At 55.2% G+C, this 23,024-nt stretch overlaps 1 protein-coding gene across 4 annotated transcripts in view; it reads left to right on the plus strand.

Annotated features, from left to right (window-relative positions):
* LOC105471797 (RAP1 GTPase activating protein 2) overlaps positions 1 to 23,024 on the plus strand; it is a 293,214-nt gene that overhangs the window by 17,354 nt on the left and 252,836 nt on the right. For 2 of the 4 annotated variants that reach the window (XM_071082128.1, XM_071082130.1), the window contains exon 1: positions 20,606 to 20,760. The exons of 1 other annotated variant lie outside the window; for it this stretch is intronic. In XM_071082128.1, the coding sequence (XP_070938229.1) occupies positions 20,621 to 20,760 (140 nt within the window). In that variant the 5' untranslated portion in view covers positions 20,606 to 20,620. Of the gene's footprint in view, positions 1 to 6,026; positions 6,128 to 20,605; positions 20,761 to 23,024 lie in introns of those variants that run through there. One more of the 4 variants, XM_011724558.3, reaches the window with a different exon arrangement.

The following is a 23,024-nucleotide window of genomic DNA, read 5'->3' on the forward strand; positions in this document are numbered from 1 at the left end:
CTACAGCCTCAAACTTTGGGGCTCAAGTAATCCTCCTGTTCAGCCTTCTGAGTAGCTGGGACTACAGGCATGCACCACCTTGTGTGGCTAATTTATTTCATTTTATTCTTATTTTTGTAGAAATGGGGTTTTCCTATGTTGCCCAGGCTGGTCAACTCCTAGGTTCAAGCCATTCTCCTGCCTCTGCCTCCCAAAGTGCTGGGATTACAGATGTCAGCCACTGTGCCCAGCCAATAGTTATTTTTTTAGTTCCTGTTTTGTGTCATGCAAATGCTTGGCAGGAATAAATTTATTTAATCTTCATAGCAATGCTATGATCTAGGTACTATTGTTGTCCTCGTTTTTCAGATGAGGAAACTGAGGCGCAGAGCTTAAGTCGCAGCTAGTGAGTGGCAGTGCCCCCAACTACTATGCACACTGCCTCTCAGAGAATGAGGTTTGTACTTGAAGTGGGGGGAAAGGGGAGGTAATTTCTTTTTCTTTTCCTTTTCTTTTCTTTTTTTTTTTTTTTGAGATGGAGTCTCGCTCTGTCGCCCAGGCTGGAGTGCAGTGGCCGGATCTCAGCTCACTGCAAGCTCCGCCTCCCGGGTTTACGCCATTCTCCTGCCTCAGCCTCCCCAGTAGCTGGGACTACAGGCGCCCGCCACCTTGCCCGGCTAGTTTTTTGTATTTTTCAGTAGAGACGGGGTTTCACTGTGTTAGCCAGGGTGGTCTGGATCTCCTGACCTCGTGATCCGCCCGTCTCGGCCTCCCAAAGTGCTGGGATTACAGGCTTGAGCCACCGCGCCCGGCTTTTCTTTTTTTTTTTTTTTAAGACGGAGTTTCGCTCTTGTTGCCCAGGATGGAGTGCAAGAGCATGATCTCGGCTCACCACAACCTCCATTTCCCAGGTTCAAGAGATTCTCCTGCCTCAGCCTCCCGAGTAGCTGGGATTACAGGCATGTGCCACCATACCCAGCTAATTTTGTATTTTTAGTAGAGACAGGGTTTCCCCGTGTTGGCTGGGCTGGTCTCGAACTCCCAACCTCATGATCTGCCCGCTTCGACCTCTCAAAGTGCTCAGATTACAGGCGTGAGCCACTGTGCCCAACCTCTTTACAAAGAGCAAGAAGGGCCGGGCGCGGTGGCTCAAGCCTGTAATCCCAGCACTTTGGGAGGCCGAGACGGGCGGATCACGAGGTCAGGAGATCGAGACCATCCTGGCTAACACGGTGAAACCCCGTCTCTACTAAAAAAAATACAAAAAACTAGCCGGGCGAGGTGGCGGGCGCCTGTAGTCCCAGCTACTCAGGAGGCTGAGACAGGAGAATGGCCCGAACCCGGGAGGCGGAGCTTGCAGTGAGCTGAGATCCGGCCACTGCACTCCAGCCTGGGCGACAGAGCGAGACTCCGTCTCAAAAAAAAAAAAAAAACAACAACAACAACAAAAAAAAAAAAACAAAGAGCAAGAAGGTGGTGTCCGGAAACTACAGATGGGTGGACTCAGCATCGGTCCTAGTCAAGTTCCAGAATCAGTTATTAAACAGGAGGTTTGGGGGCACTTAGAAAAGGAAGACGTGGATGATCAACATCGGTGAGTGGGTTCCTTAAGAACTCACCCTATGGCCGGGCGCGGTGGCTCAAGCCTGTAATCCCAGCACTTTGGGAGGCCGAGGCGGGCGGATCACAAGGTCAGGAGATCGAGACCACAGTGAAACCCCGTCTCTACTAAAAATACAAAAAATTAGCCGGGCGTGGTGGCGGGCGCCTGTAGTCCTAGCTACTCAGGAGGCTGAGGCAGGAGAATGGCGTGAACCCAGGAGGCGGAGCTTGCAGTGAGCCGAGATCGCGCCACTGCACTCCAGCCTGGGCAACAGCGTGAGACTCCGTCTCAAAAAAAAAAAAAAAAAAAAAAAAAAAAGAACTCACCCTACTAGGGGAAGCATTTTTGCTTTTCTTTTTTTTCGAGATGGAGTCTTGCTCTGTCGCTCAGGCTGGAGTGCAGTGGCACGATCTTGGCTCACTGCAAGCTCTGCCTCCTGGGTTCATGCCATTCTCCTGCCTCAGCCTCCCAAGTAACTGGGACTACAGGTGCCCACCGCCACGCCTGGCTATTTTTTGTGTTTTTAGTAGAGACAGGGTTTCACCATGTTAGCCAGGATGGTCTCGATCTCCTGACCTGGTGATCCGCCCGCCTCGGCCTCCCAAAGTGTTGGGATTACAGGTGTCAGCCACCGCGCCGGGCCAGCTTTTTGCTTTTCTGATTAGTTTTCTAGACTCAAAATTAGACCTAGGGGTGGAGCAGGAGATTGTGGCAAGCAGTTGTTCTTTCTTCCTGTGGTCAGGGCCTTGCAGATGACACGGAGCCACGTGGGCAGGGGGATGGGACAGCTAAGGAGGTTGGTGATTGGACTGCCATCAGCGGAGTTCTACTCAGTGTGTGTATTCATTTATTTATTTGTTTATTTATTTATTTTGAGACGGAGTCTCACTCTGTCACCTAGGCTGGAGTGCAGTGGCGCGATCTTGGCTCACTACAAGTTCCGCTCCCCCCCGCCCCCCCCCCGCCGGGTTCACGCGATTCTCCTGCCTCAGCCTCCTGAGTAGCTGGGACTACAGGTGCCCGCTGCCACGCCCGGCTAATTTTTTGTAGTTTTAGTAGAGACGGCGTTTCAACATGTTAGCCAGGACGGTCTGGATCTCCTGACCTCGTGATCTGCCCGCCTCAGCCTCCCAAAGTGCTGGGATTACAGGCGTGAGCCACCGCGCCTGGCTACTCAGTGTGTTTAAAGGTGGTTTGGTGAGGAATGGCGTGGCCAGTGTGCTGGCGACATTGCTGATGGCAGGAACCTGGGTACCATTCCAGCAGGCAAGATGGCAGAATTGGGACCCAAAGTGCCCTGGAAGCTGAATTCCAGATCCAAGTCCAGTAGATACTATTCATTCATTCATTCATTTTAGCAAGGAACCTCACAGTAGATAGTATTTATTTATTTATTTATTCTTTTTTGAGACGGTTTCACTCCTGCCGCTCAGGCTGGAGTGCAATAGTGCCATTGCAACTCGCTGCAACCTCCACCTCCCGGGTTCAAGCAATTCTCCTGCCTCAGCCTCCTCTGTAGCTGGCATTACAGGTGCCCGCAACGATGCCCAGCTAATTTTTGTAGTTTTAGTAGAGACGGGGGTTTCACCATGTTGGCTAGGCTGGTCTCAAACTCCTGCCCTCAGGTGATCTGCCAGCCTCGACCTGCCAAAGTGCTGGGATTACAGGCATGAACCACCGCGCCTGGCCCGGTAGTAGACACAATTTAATAGGGGTAAAGGATAAATGTATTTTGGTTTCTAATCCTGTCTGCACCTGGGCAGCAGAGTGAAGGAATCAAAATTGTCTGAAGGGTTCCCATGGAGTAGAAGCTTGCGTAAGGCCCCATGTGTTAGGTGTGTACCAAAGGAAATGCTTATGTTTTGAGGCTGCAAGAGCTCAGGGCAGCATCCAGAGTGAGGGAAGGGAAGGTCCTGCTGTTCTGAGGCCAAGGCTCTATAAGGAATGCTCCTTTGGTTGTTCATTTATTTGGTGGGCATGGATTGAACACCGTTCCTCTGCCAGACATTGTGCCAGGTGTTTCCCTTGAACAACTGAGCAGTAGTATTTCTGGGTGATGGAATGGGCTGCTGATAGGACTATGGGCTGGTCACCCCTGCTATCCTTTCTTTTTTTTTCTTTTCTTTTTTTTTTTTTTGAGATGTAGTCTTGCTCCATTACCCAGGCTGGAGTGCAGTGGTATGATCTGGGCTCTCTGCAACCTCCGCCTCCCGGTTCCAGTGATTCTTCTGTCTCAGCCTCCCGAGCAGCTGGGACTACAGGTGCCTGCCACCATGCCCAGCTAATTTTTGTATTTTTAGTAGAGACAGGGTTTCACCATGTTGGCCAGGCTGGTCTTGAATTCCTGACCTCAGGTGATCCACCCACCTTAGCCTCCCAAAGTACTGAGATTACAGGCGTGAGCCACCGCACCTGGCCAGCCACCATGCCTGGCCTCCCTGCTATCTACTTTTTTTTCCCCCAAGATGGAGTCTTGCTCTGTCGCCCAGGCTGGAGTGCAGTGACACGATCTCAGCTCACTACAACCTCCGCCTCCCGGATTCGAGCAATTCTTCTGCCTCAGCCTCCTGAGTAGCTGGGATTACAGGTATGCACAAATACGCCCTGCTAATTTTTTTTTTTTTTGTATTTTTAGAAGAGACGGGGGTTTCACCATATTGACCGAGTTGGTCTCGAACTCCTAACCTCAAACGATCCACCTGCCTCAGCCTCCCAAAGTACTAGGATTACAGGCGTGAGGCACCGCGGCCAGCCACCTTGCCTGGCCTCCCTACTATCCTTTCTTTCTCCCACAACTATCCATTGTGATCCTGCTCTGGGTCAGGCCCTCAAGGAAGACCAGGGTACTGCCTCCATGGGCCACACATCCTGGTGGGAGAGACAGACAATAAACATGTAAACGCAGCGACAAGAGAATTTCCCAACATGACCGGTGTGCTGAAAAACTCACGCAGGGCATCGAGATAATGAGCGGCCAGTGGGTGTGTGGAGACTCTGGAAAAGGCGGAAGACCTCTCCAAGAAAGTGACATTTGAACTGAGTCCTGAAGGGCACAGGGGCCACCATACAAAGAAGCTGCTGGTGAGAGGTGTTGAGTGGGTGGTGGGGAGGGGGCACAGGGCGTGGGGTGGAAGAGTCCTTCTGCAGGGGGAGCAGCAAGTGAAAGGCTGTTCTAGAAGCAGAAGGCCATTGTAGCCAGAGCAGAGTCATGACCGACAGGGTCATGAGGCCACGCCCCACAGACAGAAGCGAAGATTTCCGTGCAATTAAAGGAATGGCTTTCTAGCACTTAGAGCTGCCTGAGGATGGCGTGGGCTCCCCCGAGGAAGAGAACTTCCCATCACTGGGAGTGTGCAAGCCATAGTCAAAGGCCGCTCTCCGTGGAGGTTATCAAGGATGAGACTCAAGCTTCCCAAAGGCTGGCTAGAGGACCCTTCGTTCCTTCATCCCCTTCACCTTCAGGAGCATCCTTGGTCTGGCGGAAGCTGGGGGGATGTCTGTGGAGTGCATGGATGAAAGTTCCAGGCCGAGCGCAGTGGCTCATGCCTGTCATCCCACCACTTTGGGAGGCCGAGGCGGGCGGATCACCTGAGGCCAGGAGTTCGAGACCGGCCTGGCCAACATGGCGAAACCCCGTCTCTACTAAAAATACAAAAAGTAGCCGGGTATGGTGGCGGGTGCCTGTAGTCCCGGCTACTGGGCAGGCTGAGGCACGAGAATCGCTTGAACCCAGGAGGCGGAGGTTGCAGTGAGCCGAGATCGCGCCACTGCACTCCAGCCTGGGGGACAGAGCAAGATTCTGTCTCAAAAAAATCCAGTCTCCAGATCCCAGGCAGCGGGGAGTTTCAGGGGTCTGAGCAGCCCTGGAGACTCGCAGCATAGCACTCTGTACCCCGTCCCGGGTCCCGCGCAACGCAGAGCTAGAGGGAGCCCCAGAGTATCTTCCTCAGTAGATCAGGAGCCCCCAGGCCTCACCGCACCTCCGTTCCCCATTGCCCCCGTTGCATCTTCCAGGAACCCCTGGAGGGCAGGCTGCTCCTTCTCTCCCCGGGTCCTCTGGGCGCACCTGCCCCGCCCCGCGCCTTTGTTCCGGAGGAGCCGCCTTGGGCAGCCCCCAGGGCGCTCAGGACCCGCTGTACCCTCCGCCACCGCCTCCCGGTGCCTGCCCCTCCGCCCCCTCTCCGCGGCTGCGCCAGACGATCCGCAGCGGCACAGGGACCAGGGCGCGCCCCGGGTGGCGGAGGCGCGGCGACGGCGGGAGCTGGAGGACCCCTGACCCTGGATCGGCGCGGGCTCCGGCTGCGCGTGCGCGGCGGTGGCGGCGGGGGGCGCCAGGTGTGCGGGCGGCTGCGGCTGCGGAGGGCGCGGCTTTGTGCGCTGGGGCCGGGCCGGGGTGCGCGCGTGCGCGGCGGGGCTGCTGCGAGGGACCCCGCCGCCCCGGAGGAAGAGGAGGAGGGGGCTGGGCCGAGGGTGGGGGCGACCGCAGGGACCGAGGTGCCCTTCGCTCCGGGTCCGGAGGCAGCCGCGCGCCAGGCGGCGCAGAAGGTCAGTGGTCCCCGGGGCTGGGATTCCGCATCCAGGCTGGATCGGGACGTGCGTCCTGGTGTGACTGACGGGGAATCGGAGCGTGTGTGGAGTGTGAACGCGTGTGTTTGCAGACAGACACCGGCACGTATGGACTGCGCGAGCCGGTGCTGCGATCCCGCGGAGCCATCCGGCGTCACGGGCTGTGCTGGGGAGGTGGGGTGACCGTCCTCAGAAACCCCCGCGGGTGGGGCGCTGCTTACACGTCCACCTATAGGGTGTGTGTGCGTGCGTGAGGTGTGCAGCCCCTGTCAGAGTCTGGCGAGAGAAGCTGACCGGCAAGGAGGTCAGAGATGGGCTGTTTACAGGTGGCGGTAGAAGGAAAACAGCCAGGAACCCCAGGAGAACCCTGGAGCTGGGCTGGAAACCCCCCCATCCCATCCTCGCTCCAGCCTGTGCCTGTTGCAGGGAGAGGAGCTAGGGTGGTGGGGTGCCGGCTGAGAGGCCTTCAGGGATCTTTGGGAGCGGGGCCCGATTCCAGCCTGATCCTCATTTCCAGAGGCCTGGATGGGTGTGGGGGTGCCGGCCCTGGCTGGGGAGTCTAGGGCAGGCGTGTGTTCAGGAGACCTCAGGGGTCCGTGTAGACTGTCCTCTGGCTTTGCTGGCACCAGGCGCTGTGTGTCTGGACCTGGGAGCTGGCTGAGGGATCCCCTTCCTTCCTCTCATTTGTTTTCTATAGCTGCCCCTACATCCTTGTTAACAAACCTGAAGGGCACTTATATGCCAGTGGGGTTTGCTGGGATGTGCCCTGTTGAGCGGCTCTTATCAGAGAAGCCTCCATGGGAATGAGAGAGTTGTCCTGAGCCAGGTGCCAGGGCTCTCGGGTTCTTTGCCTGTTTTGTGACCGTGGGGCCATCCCTCAAGCCCTATAGGCCTCAGTTTCCCATGGCACTCTGCCCTCCCCCTTCTTCCTGTTGCGGGGTGGGGAATAAACAGCTCGCACAGCTGCCTGGGGCCGGGAGGCTGGGAGGCGGGGAGTGACTCAGGGCCTGTGAGGTCTTGGGCAGTAATATTTCAGGGGAAAGTCCTGGCACATCCTTTTGACTTGGGCAGGAGTTGGGCGAGGCTCTGCCCTCACCTCCAAACTGTGGTGCTGGGTTTTCTGAGTCCTGCGGTGGGGTGGGGTGGGCGTCTGTTGGATCTGGCTGCTCAGGCTTCAGGAAGCTGCCTCTGGTCCCTCCTTCCTTCCCAGATGTCAAGGAGTTGGAGAGGGATGGGGCTGGGGGGCCTGGCCGCGGGGTGGGATGTCGGGGCTGGAGCTGAAGAACTACAGCAGCCACTCTTGGTCCCTGTGTTTGGTGTTACTGAGCAGAGACAGATTCTAAGCTCAGGTAGGGTCGGGGCGGGTCTAAGTGGGACTGCTCAGCTCAGCATGTTGAGGCGATTTGGTGGGAGGTGGCCTCCGCTCCAGAGAAGAGGACCCTGCTGCTGGAGGCGCGCTTGCAGCCCTCCTCACCCTCTTTCCCATGACCCTCTCTGATCAACTTTGGCTGAGCCACCATGGCTCAGAACGACTTGAGCCTTGAGGGAAAGGGACCCTGGCAGGGATGGGGGTGGTGGCAGGGTCACATAGTGGTTAAGCATGAAGGCCCTGGTGTCACTCAGACCTGGGTGTGAGTCCCAGCTCCACCACCTACTGCTGTGGCTGCACATGCATTCCCCTCCATGGGAGCCTGAGAGAAAGGCTTGCAGGCCGTGGCTTATTTGGGAAGCGATCTCAGGAAACAAGGGCAAGGACAGCGGATTTGAAGGAGAGGAAGGGGAAGCAACTATTTGATTATTCCCACCGCTCTCCTGGGCGGTGTCCCGAGGAGCCTTACAGACAGAACTGCTCTGCTGGGGAGAGAAACAGGGAAGCATTTACCCATTAGCTCTGTCCCCTGCCGGACAAAGGTGGCTCCGTGGACATTCACTCCCGTGTGGACTTCCAGATTGTGCACATGTGGGGCCCAAGTGGTTTCCTGTGGGTATTCCACACGGCAGCTTCCAAGAAGGTCCGGCATGACCTGACATGAAGCACTGTCACGTTGCACCTGTAAGACGCTGCTTGGAGCCTGCAGGGACCTGGTCATGGCAGAAGTGTTTGGAGTGAGAGGTGGGGCCAGAAGGGCTGGAAGCAGCAAACTGAGGTGTCTAACACCGTGTGACCTTGGGCAAATTACCTGACTTCTCTGAGCCTTGGTTTCCTTAGCTGGGTGTTTTAAGTGTTAATGAGGCATGTATTGAATTTGTGAACATGCTGATGGGCCCACAGCAGGGGCTTCACCCGGGGTATTTCTGTATGGCCAGGAAGACCACACAGCCAGGGTGGCTCAGATAGTCATTCATTCCAGTGGAGGTGGGCCCGCATAAGATAACCTCTAAAGACTCCTCCCGGTCATGGGACCTGGGGCTCTGGGGCGAGGCTGCTGACCTGGTCAGTTCCTCTAGGACTGTGGCCCAGTTTCCCAGACCTCCTGAATGCTTCCATTTCACAGCCTGTGAATTGGAGTCAGCGACGTCCAGCTCCTGGGCTGGCCACTCAGAGGTACCTCTTCCTGGGCTCTGCCCCAGGAGGACAAAGAAACCAGCACTGGGCAGAGGAGGGCGAGGGGAGTGGGGGGCTCAGAAGCAGGTGCTTGAAGGAGGAGTGGAGGGAGGGTGGATGCTGGCATTTCTGGCATTGGGAGCTGGCATATGGTCATGGGCATGGGTCTGGGCCGTAGTCAGTGGGGGAGGACAAGGCAGGGGGCTGGGGGAGTGCAGGAAAGGAAGGTGAGCCGGTTGACAGAAGGTGGCCAAGAAGGATGGAAGAGACGGACGGAGAGTAGGTTGGGCAGCCTTGGGGTGTGGGGATTCACAGCGTCTGGGGTGGTGATGACCAAATGGGAGGGTGATGGGGTGGCACGAAGGAAGGGAGGGCAGCAGGTGAGGTCTAGTTCAGGCTTCCTAGGGCGTAAGCTGGAGCAGGTTTCATGGTTCGTGGTACAGCATCCACAAGCCTCCTCATTCTTTTTTTTTTTTTTTTTTTGAGACGGAGATTCCCTCTTGTTGTCCAGGATGGAGTGCAGCGGCGCAATCTCAGTTCACCGCAACCTCCGCCTCCTGGGTTCAACTGATTCTCCTGTCTCAGCCTCCCAAGTAGCTGGAATTACAGGCATGTGCCACCACATCCTGCTAATTTTTGTATTTTTAGTAGAGACGGGGTTTCTCCATGTTGGTCAGGCTGGTCTTGAACTTCTAACTTCAGGTGATTCACCTACCCCGGCCTCCCAAAGTGCTGGGTTGACAGACGTGAACCACCACCCCTGGCCAAAGCCTCCTCATTCTTTTTTCCATGGTGTCCACCTGCCCCTCCCAGGCCACCACCCCCTTTGACAGGGGAGGAGCTGTCTGCAAACGCTTAGTTCCTGTTATGAGCGGTGGTTGGAGAAGGTCCGGAGGTGCCTTTGCCAAGGCCTGTTGCCATGGTGTCATGGTGGGCCTTGTCTCCCTACCGTCTCCCATCTCTGAGCAATGTGCCACCCCTCCGGGAGAGGTCACAGAGTGGGGAAGGTGTCCAGCTGTCTCTTTGCTCATGCATAGCCAGCTCAGGCTGGCCTTACAAAGGTCACTGCGCTCATCCCTCTGCCTGCAGGCAAGGTCACACCCAGCCGACGCTGGGAGATGCAGCAGCCGCTGTCTTCATTACAGTCATTTAAAGTCTACTCCGATCTCTGCAATTTGTTTTTAATAAGTGTAATGAAAAATAAAGCAGTGATATCAGCCTATTCATCTGCTCCCCTTTTAAAGAGGGCATCTCATAGATGATCCTCTTCTTGTCCATACCTCTTTCAGTGCTTTCGTGCCTGTCCAGTAGGAAGTTCTTTCTCATGTCTGATGTCAGCCTGACATGCTGTACTGTTTTTGGGTGTGTTTTGCGTTTTTGATTTTCTATTTGTTGTAACCGTTCAGGGCTTCTAGATGGTTCTAAGGGGATTCCTGTCTACCTGCTCATGATCTGGAGCAGGTTCAGGGGCACCCAAGGCAGGTGTGATGCTAAGGCATGAATCGTGCTTTGGGGGAACTGGCCTGAGACAAGGCTGTGCCCAGCCCCCGGCCCCGCCCATGCTCTGGTTCTGGACTCTTGCGGCTGTCAGGGCCAGCTCGTTCCCAGTCCTTTCCCTAGTTCAGATCCAGGATTACTGGCCTTCTTGGACCACGCTGGGCCTGCTGGTTTGGCTCTGCCAGGTCTGGGTCAGCAGATGGCAGCAGGCATGGGCACCTGGGGGACCCTGGCAGAGTCAGGGCCCTGCCGATTAGATGGCTGGTGGTGAGCAAGAGCCGGAGGGGAGAGACAGGGAGTGACAGGCAGTCGGGAACACTGAGGTGTGCCTGTGCACGCGGACACACCTGTGCTTGGCGTGCACGTGTGGGCCTGGAGGGCTTGTTGCCGGACTGCTGTGTCTGGACGTCTCTGGGTGGCTGTATGTGGTTCTTCTGAGCACGTCTCTGTGTGAGCACGTCTGTGTGTGTGCACGTCTGTGTGTGAACGTCTGTGTGTGCACGTCTCTGTGTGTGAGCACGTCTGTGTGTGTGCACGTCTCTGTGTGTGCACGTCTGTGTGTGAGCACGTCTCTGTGTGTGTGCACGTCTCTCTGTGTGCACGTCTCTGTGTGCACGTCTCTGTGTGAGCACGTCTCTGTGTGAGCACGTCTGTGTGTGTGAATGTCTCTGTGTGAGCACGTCTGTGTGTGTGAATGTCTCTGTGTGTGCACGTCTCTGTGTGAGCACGTCTCTGTGTGTGCACGTCTCTGTGTGTGTGCACGTCTCTGTGTGAGCACGTCTCTGTGTGAGCACGTCTGTGTGTGTGAATGTCTCTGTGTGAGCACGTCTGTGTGTGTGAATGTCTCTGTGTGTGCACGTCTCTGTGTGAGCACGTCTCTGTGTGTGCACGTCTCTCTGTGTGCACGTCTCTGTGTGTGTGCACGTCTCTGTGTGAGCACGTCTCTGTGTGTGCACGTCTCTCTGTGTGCACGTCTCTGTGTGAGCACGTCTGTGTGTGTGAATGTCTCTGTGTGAGCACGTCTGTGTGTGTGAATGTCTCTGTGTGTGCACGTCTCTGTGTGAGCACGTCTCTGTGTGTGCACGTCTCTGTGTGAGCACGTCTCTGTGTGTGCACATCTCTGTGTGTGCACGTCTGTGTGTGTGCACATCTCTGTGTGAGCACGTCTGTGTGTGAGCACGTCTCTGTGTGTGCACGTCTCTGTGTGTGCACGTCTGTGTGTGTGCACATCTCTGTGTGTGCACGTCTGTGTGTGTGCACGTCTGTGTGTGTGCACGTCTCTGTGTGTGTGCACGTCTCTCTGTGTGCACGTCTCTGTGTGTGTGCACGTCTCTGTGTGAGCACGTCTCTATGTGAGCACGTCTGTGTGTGTGAATGTCTCTGTGTGTGCACGTCTCTGTGTGCACATCTCTGTGTGAGCACGTCTGTGTGTGCACATCTCTGTGTGTGCACGTCTGTGTGTGTGCACGTCTCTGTGTGTGCACGTCTGTGTGTGTGCACGTCTCTGTGTGTGTGCACGTCTCTCTGTGTGCACGTCTCTGTGTGTGTGCACGTCTCTGTGTGAGCACGTCTCTGTGTGAGCACGTCTGTGTGTGTGAATGTCTCTGTGTGTGCACGTCTCTGTGTGAGCACGTCTCTGTGTGTGCACGTCTCTGTGTGAGCACGTCTCTGTGTGTGCACGTCTGTGTGTGCACGTCTGTGTGTGTGCACATCTCTGTGTGAGCACGTCTGTGTGTGAGCACGTCTCTGTGTGTGCACGTCTCTGTGTGTGCACATCTCTGTGTGTGCACGTCTGTGTGTGTGCACGTCTCTGTGTGTGTGCACGTCTCTCTGTGTGCACGTCTCTGTGTGTGTGCACGTCTCTGTGTGAGCACGTCTCTGTGTGAGCACGTCTGTGTGTGTGAATGTCTCTGTGTGTGCACGTCTCTGTGTGCACATCTCTGTGTGAGCACGTCTGTGTGTGCACATCTCTGTGTGTGCACGTCTGTGTGTGTGCACGTCTGTGTGAGCACGTCTCTGTGTGTGCACGTCTCTGTGTGTGCACGTCTGTGTGTGAGCACGTCTGTGTGTGTGAGCACGTCTGTGTGTGTGCACATCTCTGTGTGTGCACGTCTGTGTGAGCACGTCTCTGTGTGTGCACGTCTCTGTGTGTGCACGTCTGTGTGTGAGCACGTCTGTGTGTGTGCACATCTCTGTGTGTGCACGTCTCTGTGTGTGCACGTCTCTATGTGAGCACGTCTGTGTGTGTGCACGTCTCTCTGTGTGTGCACGTCTCTGTGTGGCACGTCTCTGTGTGCACGTCTCTCTGTGGCACGTCTCTGTGTGTGCACGTCTCTCTGTGGCACGTCTCTGTGTGGCACGTCTCTGTGTGGCACGTCTCTGTGTGTGGCACGTCTCTGTGTGGGCATTGTTGCGTGCTCTGGGTTGTTCATGGGTACTTTTCTCTGGATACGTGTGCCGGCCACCTACTGGGTGTCTCCAGGGTTCTTGAGAGTGTGCCCATCTGGATGGCAGGTTTCCCTGCAGGGTTTCCTGCCCCCGCGGAGGCTCCCTTAAGTCTTCTGCCATGCCCCGTCCCGCCCTCTCTCCAGGCTTCCTCATCCTGTTCGTCCCTCTGTCTGAGGAAGTTGCTTCTCCCCCTCTGGCTGTGTGGGCGTCCACTGCCTTCTGGGCAGGGCCCGAAGAGGGACGGCAAGTCCAACCTCCAGCCCCATCCTCCCGAGCTCTGAGCTGAGGAGATGAGTCAGGGAGGGCTGCAGGGGGTGGGCAGAAATGGCCTGTGTGTCAGCACGGTGCAGGGAAGTGTGTGCTCCTGCCCGCCTCCACCTGATCCACCCTCAGTGGCATGTGCACCAGTGCACCTGTGATGCGGCTCCCTTACCTGGCTATTCATACTCTCTTCCCCAGTAGCCTTGGTTGGCACAGTTTCTGATGGGGAGCAGAGTGGTCACTGGGGCTCTGGGCATCCAATGGGGGCCTTGGCCTTAGCGTAATTCATCTCACCATAATCATTGGCGCTAATGGAGCTCTTCCTGCACCCAGCCCTGGACTACACACTGCACATGTAATCAGCTCTTTGCTCCTCAGAACAACCCCATCCCAGGGGATAGTAGGTCCTGTCAGGGGGGTTCGAAAACATCCCTGGCCAGGCATGGTGGCTCACGCCTGTAATCCCAGCACTCTGGGAGGCTGAGGGGGGTGGATCATCTGAGGTCAGGAGTTCAAGACCAGACTGGCCAAAGTGGTGAAACCCCGTCTCTACTAAAAATACAAAAAATTAGCCGGGCAGGGTGGTGGGCACCTGTAATCCCAGCTACTTTTGAGGCTGAGGCAGGAGAATCGCTTGAACCCGGGAGGCGGAGGATGCAGTGAGCCAAGATCGCACCACTGCACTCCAGCCTGGGTGACAGAGCAAGACTCCATCTCAAAACAAACAAACAAACCACCCCCATTTTATGAGGAAGTTTCCCTGTTTTATGAGGAAGCAGAGGCTCAGAGAGCCTGGGTTACTTCCACAAGACCTCACAACTAATAAGTGATGGAGCCGGGTTCTGAACCCAGACCCGTTCTTCTGCTGTTCCCTCCGCTCTTCACAAAGCTGTGAAGCTGTGTCCATCTCGTTTGCAGTCTCCCTCTCAGAGAGGCCATCCCAGATCACCCCTCTACACAGGGCTCCCGAGCCATCTGGTCCCACCCTAGTGTAAATACCTGCATAAAGGTAGCCCTCATTTATCCTAACTTCCTAACCCCCTCTTCCCACCTAGAGCAGGGATCTGTCTGTCTTGCTCACTGAAATATTCTTTTTTTTTTTTTTTTGAGACGGAGTCTCGCTCTGTCGCCCAGGCTGGAGTGCAGTGGCCAGATCTCAGCTCACTGCAAGCTCCGCCTCCCGGGTTTACGCCATTCTCCTGCCTCAGCCTCCCGAGTAGCTGGGACTACAGGCGCCCGCCACCGCGCCCGGCTAGTTTTTTTTTTTTTTTGTATTTTTTAGTAGAGACGGGGTTTCACCGGGTTAACCAGGATGGTCTTGATCTTCTGACCTCGTGATCCGCCCGTCTCGGCCTCCCAAAGTGCTGGGATTACAGGCTTGAGCCGCCGTGCCCGGCCTAAAATATTCTTAGAACTGGCAGACAGCTTGGAACATAGTAGGGATGCAACAAACATTTGATGAATGAATGAATGAATGAAGAGAGGGCTGACTCTAGACCTAAGCTTGAAATCCCTCCTCTGTTGTGTCTTTTACACAGCAGGGACCGTTGCAGAGTGGCAGGAGCACAGGCTCTGGAGCCAGCTTGCTTTGTTCAAATTCTGGCCCTGGCAGTGTTCCGGTTATCTAATGCTGCTTAATAAACCACCCAAAGCTTATGGCTTTAAACACTGGTGACATTGATTTTGCCCATGAATCTGCAACATGGGCAGGGTTCAGTGGGGATCATGCTTCTCCACTCAGCATTGTCTGGAGTGGTTCAAGGTCTAGGGCTGAAGCCATCTGAAAGCTCAGTTGTTCACGCGTCTGGCGTTTCTTGCTGGCTGTTGGCTTTGGGTCAGTTCTTCTGCACACGGGCCTCTCTGTGTGCTGTCTCCACATGCTAGATTGGGCTTCCTCCCAGCATGGTGGTTGAGCTAAGGGACAAGCATGTCCAGAAAGAGAGCCAGGTGGAAGCTATTTCACTTTTAATTTAATTTAATTTATTTATTTATTGAGATGGAGTCTTGCTGTGTTGCCCAGGGTGGAGTGTAGTGGCGCAATTTTGGCTCACTGCAACCTCCGCCTCCTGGGTTCAAGCGATTTTCTTGCCTCAGCCTCCCAAGTAGCTGAGACTACAGGTCCATGCCACCACGCCCGGCTAATTTTTTGTATTTTTAGTAGAGACGAGGGTTTCACTGTGTTAGCCAGGATGGTCTTGAACTGCTGACCTTGTGATCTGTCCTCGGCCTCCCAAAGTGCTGGAATTACAGGCGTGAGCCACTGCGCCTGGCCTATTTTTATTTATTTAGAGACGGAGTCTCGTTCTGTCACCCAGGCTGGAGTACAGTGGCGCGATCTTGGCTCACTGTGACCTCCACCTCCCGGACTCCAGCGATTCTCCTGCCTCAGTCTCCCAAGTAGCTGAGATTACAGGTGCCTTTCATGACGCTTGGCTAATTTTTGTATTTTTAGTAGAGACAGGGTCTTGCCATGTTAGCCAGGCTGGTCTTGAACTCCTGACCTCAAGTGATCCGCCTGACTCGGTGTCCCAAAGTGCTGGGATTACAGGTGAGAGCCACCGCGCCCGGCCAGCAGTTTATTCTTTTAGCAGCAGTTACACTTTTGCCCACTGATCCCCTGGCCACAGGTGAGGCTGGGTCTGCCCAAACGACAGGGTCTGTCCCCAAATCCCCACCCACTCTCATGTAGTCCAGAAGGCACCTTACTGTACAGAGCCCTGCTGAGGGTGGGGCCTGTAATGAGGAGAGAAGGGGGAACTTGAACGGAAAAGACCTTTTCTGTCCCAGTTTATTAGCTCATTCCAGGTCAGCCCTGCTTCCTTCAGGGGGCCTGGGACACGTGTTGCTGATGGAGATACTATGAGGCTGGGGCTTGGGCAGAATTGCTCTGGGCCTGGGGCTGGGGTGAACCCCAGCAGACCACCATCTTTATCCAGGGAAAAATCAGGATGGTGAGGCCTGAACATGCTGTGTTTGAGCTGAGGGAGCTCTCTGCTTCTCCCTGTCCCTGCTGCCTGCTTCCACCTGAGTCACTGTTCGTCTCCTGAGGCGTCATCCCCCTGCCTCGCTTGCTAGCCTCGGGGAGGAATCTCAGGGTTTGCTTCTCGTGGCCCGGGTTAGGGCTGCTCCTGAGCCGAGCGTTGGCAGGGGGCCCAGGAAGAATCTGGGGTTTGCTCGAGCCCAGCCTGGCAGCATCTCCCATGTAACACAGCCCTCGTTTAGGGCCTGCTCTGCTGTGAGCCTTCCCTGAAGGAATGGCAGAAGGGCTCAAAGGGGGGCTCTGGGTTTGATTTCTGCTGTCACTTTCCAGCCCTGTGACCTTGAACAAGTCTCTTAACCTCTCTGAGGCTCCAGTGACTTACCAGGAGGGAGACTGTGGTATGGTAAAGATGAAAGGAAGTAAAAAGTATGACATCTTTTTTTTTTTTTTTTGAGACGGAGTGTTGCTCTTGTCACCCAGGCTGGAGTGCAATGGCGAGATCTCGGCTCACCACAACCTCCGCCTCCTGGGTTCAAGCGATTCTCCTGCCTCAGCCTCCTGAGTAGCTGGGAATACAGGCACGCACCACCACGCCGGGGGAATTTTGTATTTTTAGGAGAGACGGGATTTCTCCATATTGGTCAGGCTGGTCTCGAACTCCCGACCTCAGGCGATCCTCCCGCCTCGGCCTCCCAAAGTGCTGGGATTACAGGAGTGAGCCACCACGCCCGGCCTGAAGTTATTCTTCACAGATGAAAAACCTGAGGCAGAGGGAGTTTCAGTGGTTTCCCCACAGCTACATTTAACGTCAGAACTGGGGCTGGAATCCGTGTGTTCTGACACTAGGTGGTGGTTGGTTATCTTTTGCAACAAGGAGGATTTCTCCCTCCCTTCAACCCCTTCTGCCAGAGGGCGACATGACTGACATCCTAGAAATAAGCCGAGGAAGACGCTCCCTTTCCTCCGCGCACTGCCCAAGCCTGCCTGCAGAGGGCGCGAACGCACCTTCTGGCCGGTCCTGTGCGGTGCCAGGTGCCCTGCCTTAGTAGGGGAGGGCGGGAGTGACCCAGCTGCGTGGGTGTGGGCAAAGGGTTGCTTGTGTGATCTCCTTTAGTGAGAAGCTCCTTCAGACAGCCCCCACGGTCCACGCCTTTCTTTTTTTTTTTTTCTCAATTTTTATTTTTTTTTTATGTTTCGAGACGGAGTCTCCCTCTGTCGCCCAGGCTGGAGTACGGTGGCGTGATCTTGGCTCACTGCAACCTCTGCCTCCCGGATTCAAGCGATTCTCCTGCCCCAGCCTCCCAAGTAGCTGGGATTACAGGCGTGCGCCACCACGCCCGGCTAATTTTTGTATTTTTAGTAGAGATGGGGTGTCACCATGTTGGTCAGGCTGGTCTTGAACTCCTGACCTCAGGTGATCTGCCCGCCTCGGCCTCCCAAGGTGCTGGGATTACAGGCCCGAGCCACCGCACCCAGACTTTTTTTTTTTTTTGAGATAGAGTCTCGCTCTGTCCCCAGGCTGGTGTGCAGGGGCGCAATCTGTGCTCACTGCAACCTCCGCCTCCCGGGTTCAAGCGATTCTTCTGCCCCAGCCTCTCAAATAGATGGGATTATAGGTGCATGCCACCATACCTGGCTAGTTTTTGTAGCTTTTAGTAGAGACAGGATTTCACCATGTTGGTCAGGTTTGTCTCGAACTCCTGATCTCAAGTGATCCACCCGCCATGGCCTCCAAAGTGCTGGGATTACAGGTGTGAGCCACGATGCCCAGCTTTGTTTTTTTGTTTTGTTTTGTTTTGTTTTTGAGACAGATTCTTGCTTTTTGGCCACACTGGAGTGCAGTGGTGCTTACTGCAGCCCCAGTCTTCAGGGCTCAAGTGATCCTTCCACATCAGCCTCCCACATAGCTGGGACTGCAGGCGCACGGCACCATGCCTGGCTAATTAAACTTTTTTTTTCTGTACAGATGGGGTCTTACTATGTTGCCGGGACTGGTCTCAAACTCCTGGGCTCAAGCAATCCTCCTGCCTCAGCCTCCCAGAGTGCTGGGATGACAGGTGTGTGCCACTGCACGCTGTGCCTGTTTTTTTTTAACTTGAATTTTTAGGATATCTTCATATATTTACATATATTAATGGCTACCTCATTATTTTCAGTGGCTAGATAGTATTCCAGTATACGCTCATTCTGCAGTGTAGTTAATCCTCAGTTGATGATCATTTAGATTATTTTTTGAATTTGCTATTATAGTGATATGATTAACATCTATATGCATAGATCATGTCAACTGGTATGAGTTAAGCTGTCCAGTAAATTTCTTTTTTTTTTGAGACTGAGTCTCTCTCTGTCACCCAGGCGGGAGTGCAGTGGCGTGATCTCGGCTCACTGCAAGCTCCGTCTCCTAGGTTCACGCCATTCTCCTGCCTCAGCCTCCCAAGTAGCTGGGACTACAGGTTCCCGCCACCACGCCCGGCTATTTTTTTGTATTTTTAGTAGAGAAAGGGTTTCACCGTGTTAGCCAGGATGGTCTCGATCTCCTAACCTCGTGATCTGCCTGCCTCGGCCTCCCAAAGTGCTGGGATTACAGGCGTGAGCCACCGCGCCCGACCTTTCTATCATCCTTTATCGTCGTGTGGTTTACGAAGGAAGCAGAGGCCAGTCTAAGTTTCCCCTTGGATGAATAGTAGGCTGAAGTCTCAAAAGAGTAGGTGACCTGCCCCCAGTGACTTAGAGGTGGAGCTGGGATGACAGCTGAGCTCCAGGGGGTTAGTACTGGGGCTGGATGGGTACTACTGTCTGGATGGGGGAGGATCTGGGTCTGACCACCTAGTACCTGCCTCACTTGGTACATCTGTTTCCTGAGCTTCCTGTAACTGCCTCATCCCCATGCCTGGGAAGCAGCTTGTCTCATCTTTCAGCTCCTGTCGGTGGCTCTGAGGTCTGAGCTGCCCAAGCAGAGGAAGCTACATTGTCCCTTCCTCCTGTCCTGCCCCGAGGACCAGGGGACACAGTGGAGGGCTGCTGCTGACAGCAGCCTGGCCTTTCCCCTCCTCCAAGCCCAGCCAGCTTTCTTGGCTCTACCTGCCTCAAAAGCCCATAGAGGCCAGGCGCAGCGGCTCACGCCTGTAATCCCAGCACTTTGGGAGGCTGAGGTGGGCGGATCTTTTGAGGTCATGAGTTCGAGACCACCCAGGCCAACATGGCAAAACCCTGTCTCCCCTAAAAATACAAAAATTAGCCAGGTGTGGTGGCAGGTGCCTATAATCCCAGCTACTCCGGAGGCTGAAGCAGGAGAATCACTTGAACCTGGGAGGTGGAGGTTGCAGTGAGTTGAGCTGGTACCACTGCACTCCGGCCTGGGGGAAAGAGCGAGACTCTATCTCTAAAAAAGAAGAAGAAAAAAAAAGCCCATTGAACTGGGTGGGTTCCCTGGAGCTCTGCCCTGGGGTTGGGATTCTGGCTGGGGTTCCCCGAGGAACACCCACAGCCCTTGTGAACTGTGACCCACAGCAGGCTCTGGGAAGCGCTGTGAACCTGAGAGAGAAGGAGCCCGTCCAGCCAGGCACTGAGGGTACCTGGGTACTTGCTCTTTCTATTTTCATTATTCTCTCCCCAGCAATGAGCTGAGTTTTGCTTTAGGACCTTAGTTTTCCCGTCTGTAACATGAGCACTGACGCACTGTGCATTTCTGTGGATCCAGAATTAATGGGGCTGATGATCATCAAGCTGGGTTAATTGGGTTGGATCCCTTCAATTCCCTGTGCCTCAGTGTCCCTATCTGTAAAATGGGATAACAGGGCACCCTCTCACAGGGCGTCATGAGGCTGGAAGGTTCAGCGCTTTGGTCCACGCTGGCCCACAGGAGGCTCGCAGATGCCGGTGCTGCCTTGACTCTCTTGTGCCCATAGCTCATCCTCCCCTCCCCGCTGGCTGCCGAGTCCGCTGAGCTCTGGGAGGAAGCTGGGCTGCGCTTCACGGGGCCAGGAGGGCTGGGCCTGCCTCACAGAGTGCTTCCCTTTTCGCTTTCTTTTTTTTTTTTTGAGACAGAGTCTCACTGTCACTCAGACTGGAGTGCAATATCACGGTCTTAGCTCCCTGAAATCTCCACCTCCCAGGTTCAAAAGATTCTCTTGCCTCAGCCTCCCAAGGAGCTGGAATTACAGGAGCCCGCCACCATGACCAGCTAATTTTTGTAGTTTTAGTAGAGACGGGGTTTCACCATGTTGGCCAGGCTGGTCTTGAACTCCTCGACCTCAGGTGATCCGCTCGCCTCGGCTTCCCGAAGTGCTGGGATTACAGGCGTGAGACACTGCGCCTGGCCGCTTCCCTTTTCTCTTGACTCACAGTCCCTCCCAGGGAGCCCACGGTCCCCTCGCTGTGCACCGCACATGGAAGAGGAACCACGGGGTCAGAGCAGGGGGGGTCAGGAAGCTGCGCCGGACTGAAGCAGGGGCAGAATTGCCCTCGACAGTAGTGGTAGCAGCTCCCGTGACGGCACTGGGGCCCCGTGCTGAGTGTTTCTGTTCGCTGATAGCCTTGTGAAGGTGGTGGCAGCTGCCCCAAATTATAGAAGAGAAAACCGAGGCCGAGAGAGGTTAGGTAACTTGCCCGAGGTCACTGAGCCCCAAGAAAGGAGAGGAAGGCCCTAGGAAGAGGCTCTCACACCCTGCGGGCCTCGTGACGTGCCATGAGCCATCTGGAGAAGTCCCTTCCCCATTTCCCGCCCTCAGTCTGGGGGCGCATGGGCCCCTGGATCTGCCTAGTTTCTCCAAGGTTCCTGGATCCCAGTGGCATCGAGGAAGTCCAGGCTGCTGTGAGTTCTGCACCCCGGTCTGCTGAGGCAGCCAGGCCAGTCCTGATCTTTGGCCGGGTGTCTGAATCGTGAGTGTTGTTTGTGGCTGTTGGGGACACACCCCTGGGTGGGGGAAACCAGCCTCAGGGTGGCAGCAGCAGAGGCCTCGAAACGCGCCCCTTCCCTCGTCTCCAGGCTGCCGTTCAGATGTCTGGGCCTGGGCTGGAGTCTGTCCCAGCTCTGGGAACACTTGGTCCCGGTGTTCATACCTGGCTGTCCCCATAGACTGGGAGGCCCCAGATAAGAGCATCTGTCAGCGTTGTCTTCCCCTAGAATGCGTGCGGCAGGCAGCTTTCACATGTGGTTAGTGTGGGTGGTGGGGTGTGCCCAAGTGTGATGTTACTATCACCCCGCTTCTCTCTCATGCATGAAAGCACATCAACGTACACTCCAAAGATGGCCCTGTCATAACTCCCTCTAATTGATGTTTTTAAAAAGTAAGTAATTTGCAACAGGATTTTTTTTTTTTTTTTTTTTTAGACGGAGTCTCGCTCTTGTTGCCCAGGCTGGAGTGCAGTGGCGTGATCTTGGCTCACTGCAACCTCTGCCTCCCGGGTTCACGCCATTCTCCTGCCTCAGCCTCCTGAGTAGCTGGGATTATAAGCATGTGCCATGATGCCTGGCTAATTTTTGTACTTTTAATAAAGACAGGGTTTTACCATGTTGGCCAGGCTGGTCTCGAACTCCTGACCTCAGGTGATCCACCTGCCTCGGCTTCCCAAAGTGTAGGGGTTACAGGCGTGAGCCACCGCGACCGGCCGAAAGATTGAGTCTCAAGGGCATCATCTGAGCTCCAGGATCCAGGAGCTCGAGGAGTTCGAGACCAGCCTGGCCAACATGGTGAAACCCTGTCTCTACTAAAAATACAAAAATTAGCCGGGCGTGGTAGTGGGCGCCTGTAAACCCAGATATGTGGGAGGCTGAGGCAGGGGAATCACCTGAACCAGGGAGGTGGAAGTTGCAGTGAGCCGAGATTGTGTCACTGCACTCCAGCCTGGGTGACAGAGCAAGACCCTTCTCAAAACAAACAAACAAACAAAAAAACCAAAAAAGACATTATCTTTCTCCTCTTTCCCTTTCTCTGTCAGTTCTCTTCTCTGCCTTCCTGTAAGTCGGTTTCATTTTCCCTGCAATCTCCACAGCCCCAGGCTTTCATCTCGTGCTTTAGCAGGGGAAGCCTCTTGGGATGGTGTCTTGTTGGGTTAACTTAGGTCTCTGAACCAGTCCCTGTAGCCAGGAGCGAATACCTTGGCTGGCCAGGCCTGGTCAGGTGCCCACTCCTGACCCCGGAGGTGGATTGAGTGCAGAGGGTTCTTCTCAGAGGGAGGCCGGATGGAGGCAGGGCAGGCAGGACCCAAGGTCTCCACGGTACCTGCTGAGCGCTTTCTGGGTGCAGGTGGGTGCCACTGGGGTGAGAGGCACTTGTGGCGCTCTGCAGTGGCCATCCAGTGGGAAGCCACCGCAGAGCATGAACCACACAGTCCTAACTTTCCTGGGGCAGAGGTGAGGGTTGGGGGAAGCCTCCAGGCTCCTGCTGGGGACTAGCTGCCTTGGAAGTAGAGAGTCAGTCCCCAGCCCTGCACCGGCCCAGGACCCTGGAGCTGCTCCCCCAGTTCAACCAGGGCTTGAGGCCCCTGTGGTGTCCCCTGCTATGAAGGAGTCAAGAAAATAGAAATCCTCACCAGGCGGGGTGGCTCAAGCCTGTAATCCCAGCACTTTGGGAGGCCGAGACGGGCGGATCATGAGGTCAGGAGATCGAGACCATCCTGGCGAACACGGTGAAACCCCGTCTCTACTGAAAATACAAAAAAACTAGCCGGGCGACATGGCGGGCGCCTGTAGTCCCAGCTACTCGGGAGGCTGAGGCAGGAGAATGGCGTAAACCCGGGAGGCGGAGCTTGCAGTGAGCTGAGATCCGGCCACTGCACTCCAGCCTGGGTGACAGAGCCAGACTCCGTCTCAAAAAAAAAAAAAAGAAAGAAAAAAGAAAATAGAAATCCTCGTGCCGTTGGCGCACAGGCTGGGGTTGGCCCTGGTACCTCAGCATGGAATCTAGGACCTTCAGAGTGGCAGCAGGGGCCAGAGAGGGAACTTCAGGGAGGGTTGGCCGGAGAGAGAGGCCGATGGCCCAGCTAGGGCCGTTTTTTCCCCTTTCTTTTTCTTTCTTTCTTTCTTTTTTTTTTTCGAGATGATGTTTCACTCTTTGTTGCCCAGGCTGGAGTGCAGTGGCATGATCTTGGCTCACTGCAACCGCCGCCTCCCAGGTTCAAACAAGTCTCCTGTCTCAGCCTCC

This window comes from Macaca nemestrina, chromosome 17 (genome assembly GCF_043159975.1).
Source record: "Macaca nemestrina isolate mMacNem1 chromosome 17, mMacNem.hap1, whole genome shotgun sequence".
Classification (NCBI taxonomy): domain Eukaryota; kingdom Metazoa; phylum Chordata; class Mammalia; order Primates; family Cercopithecidae; genus Macaca; species Macaca nemestrina.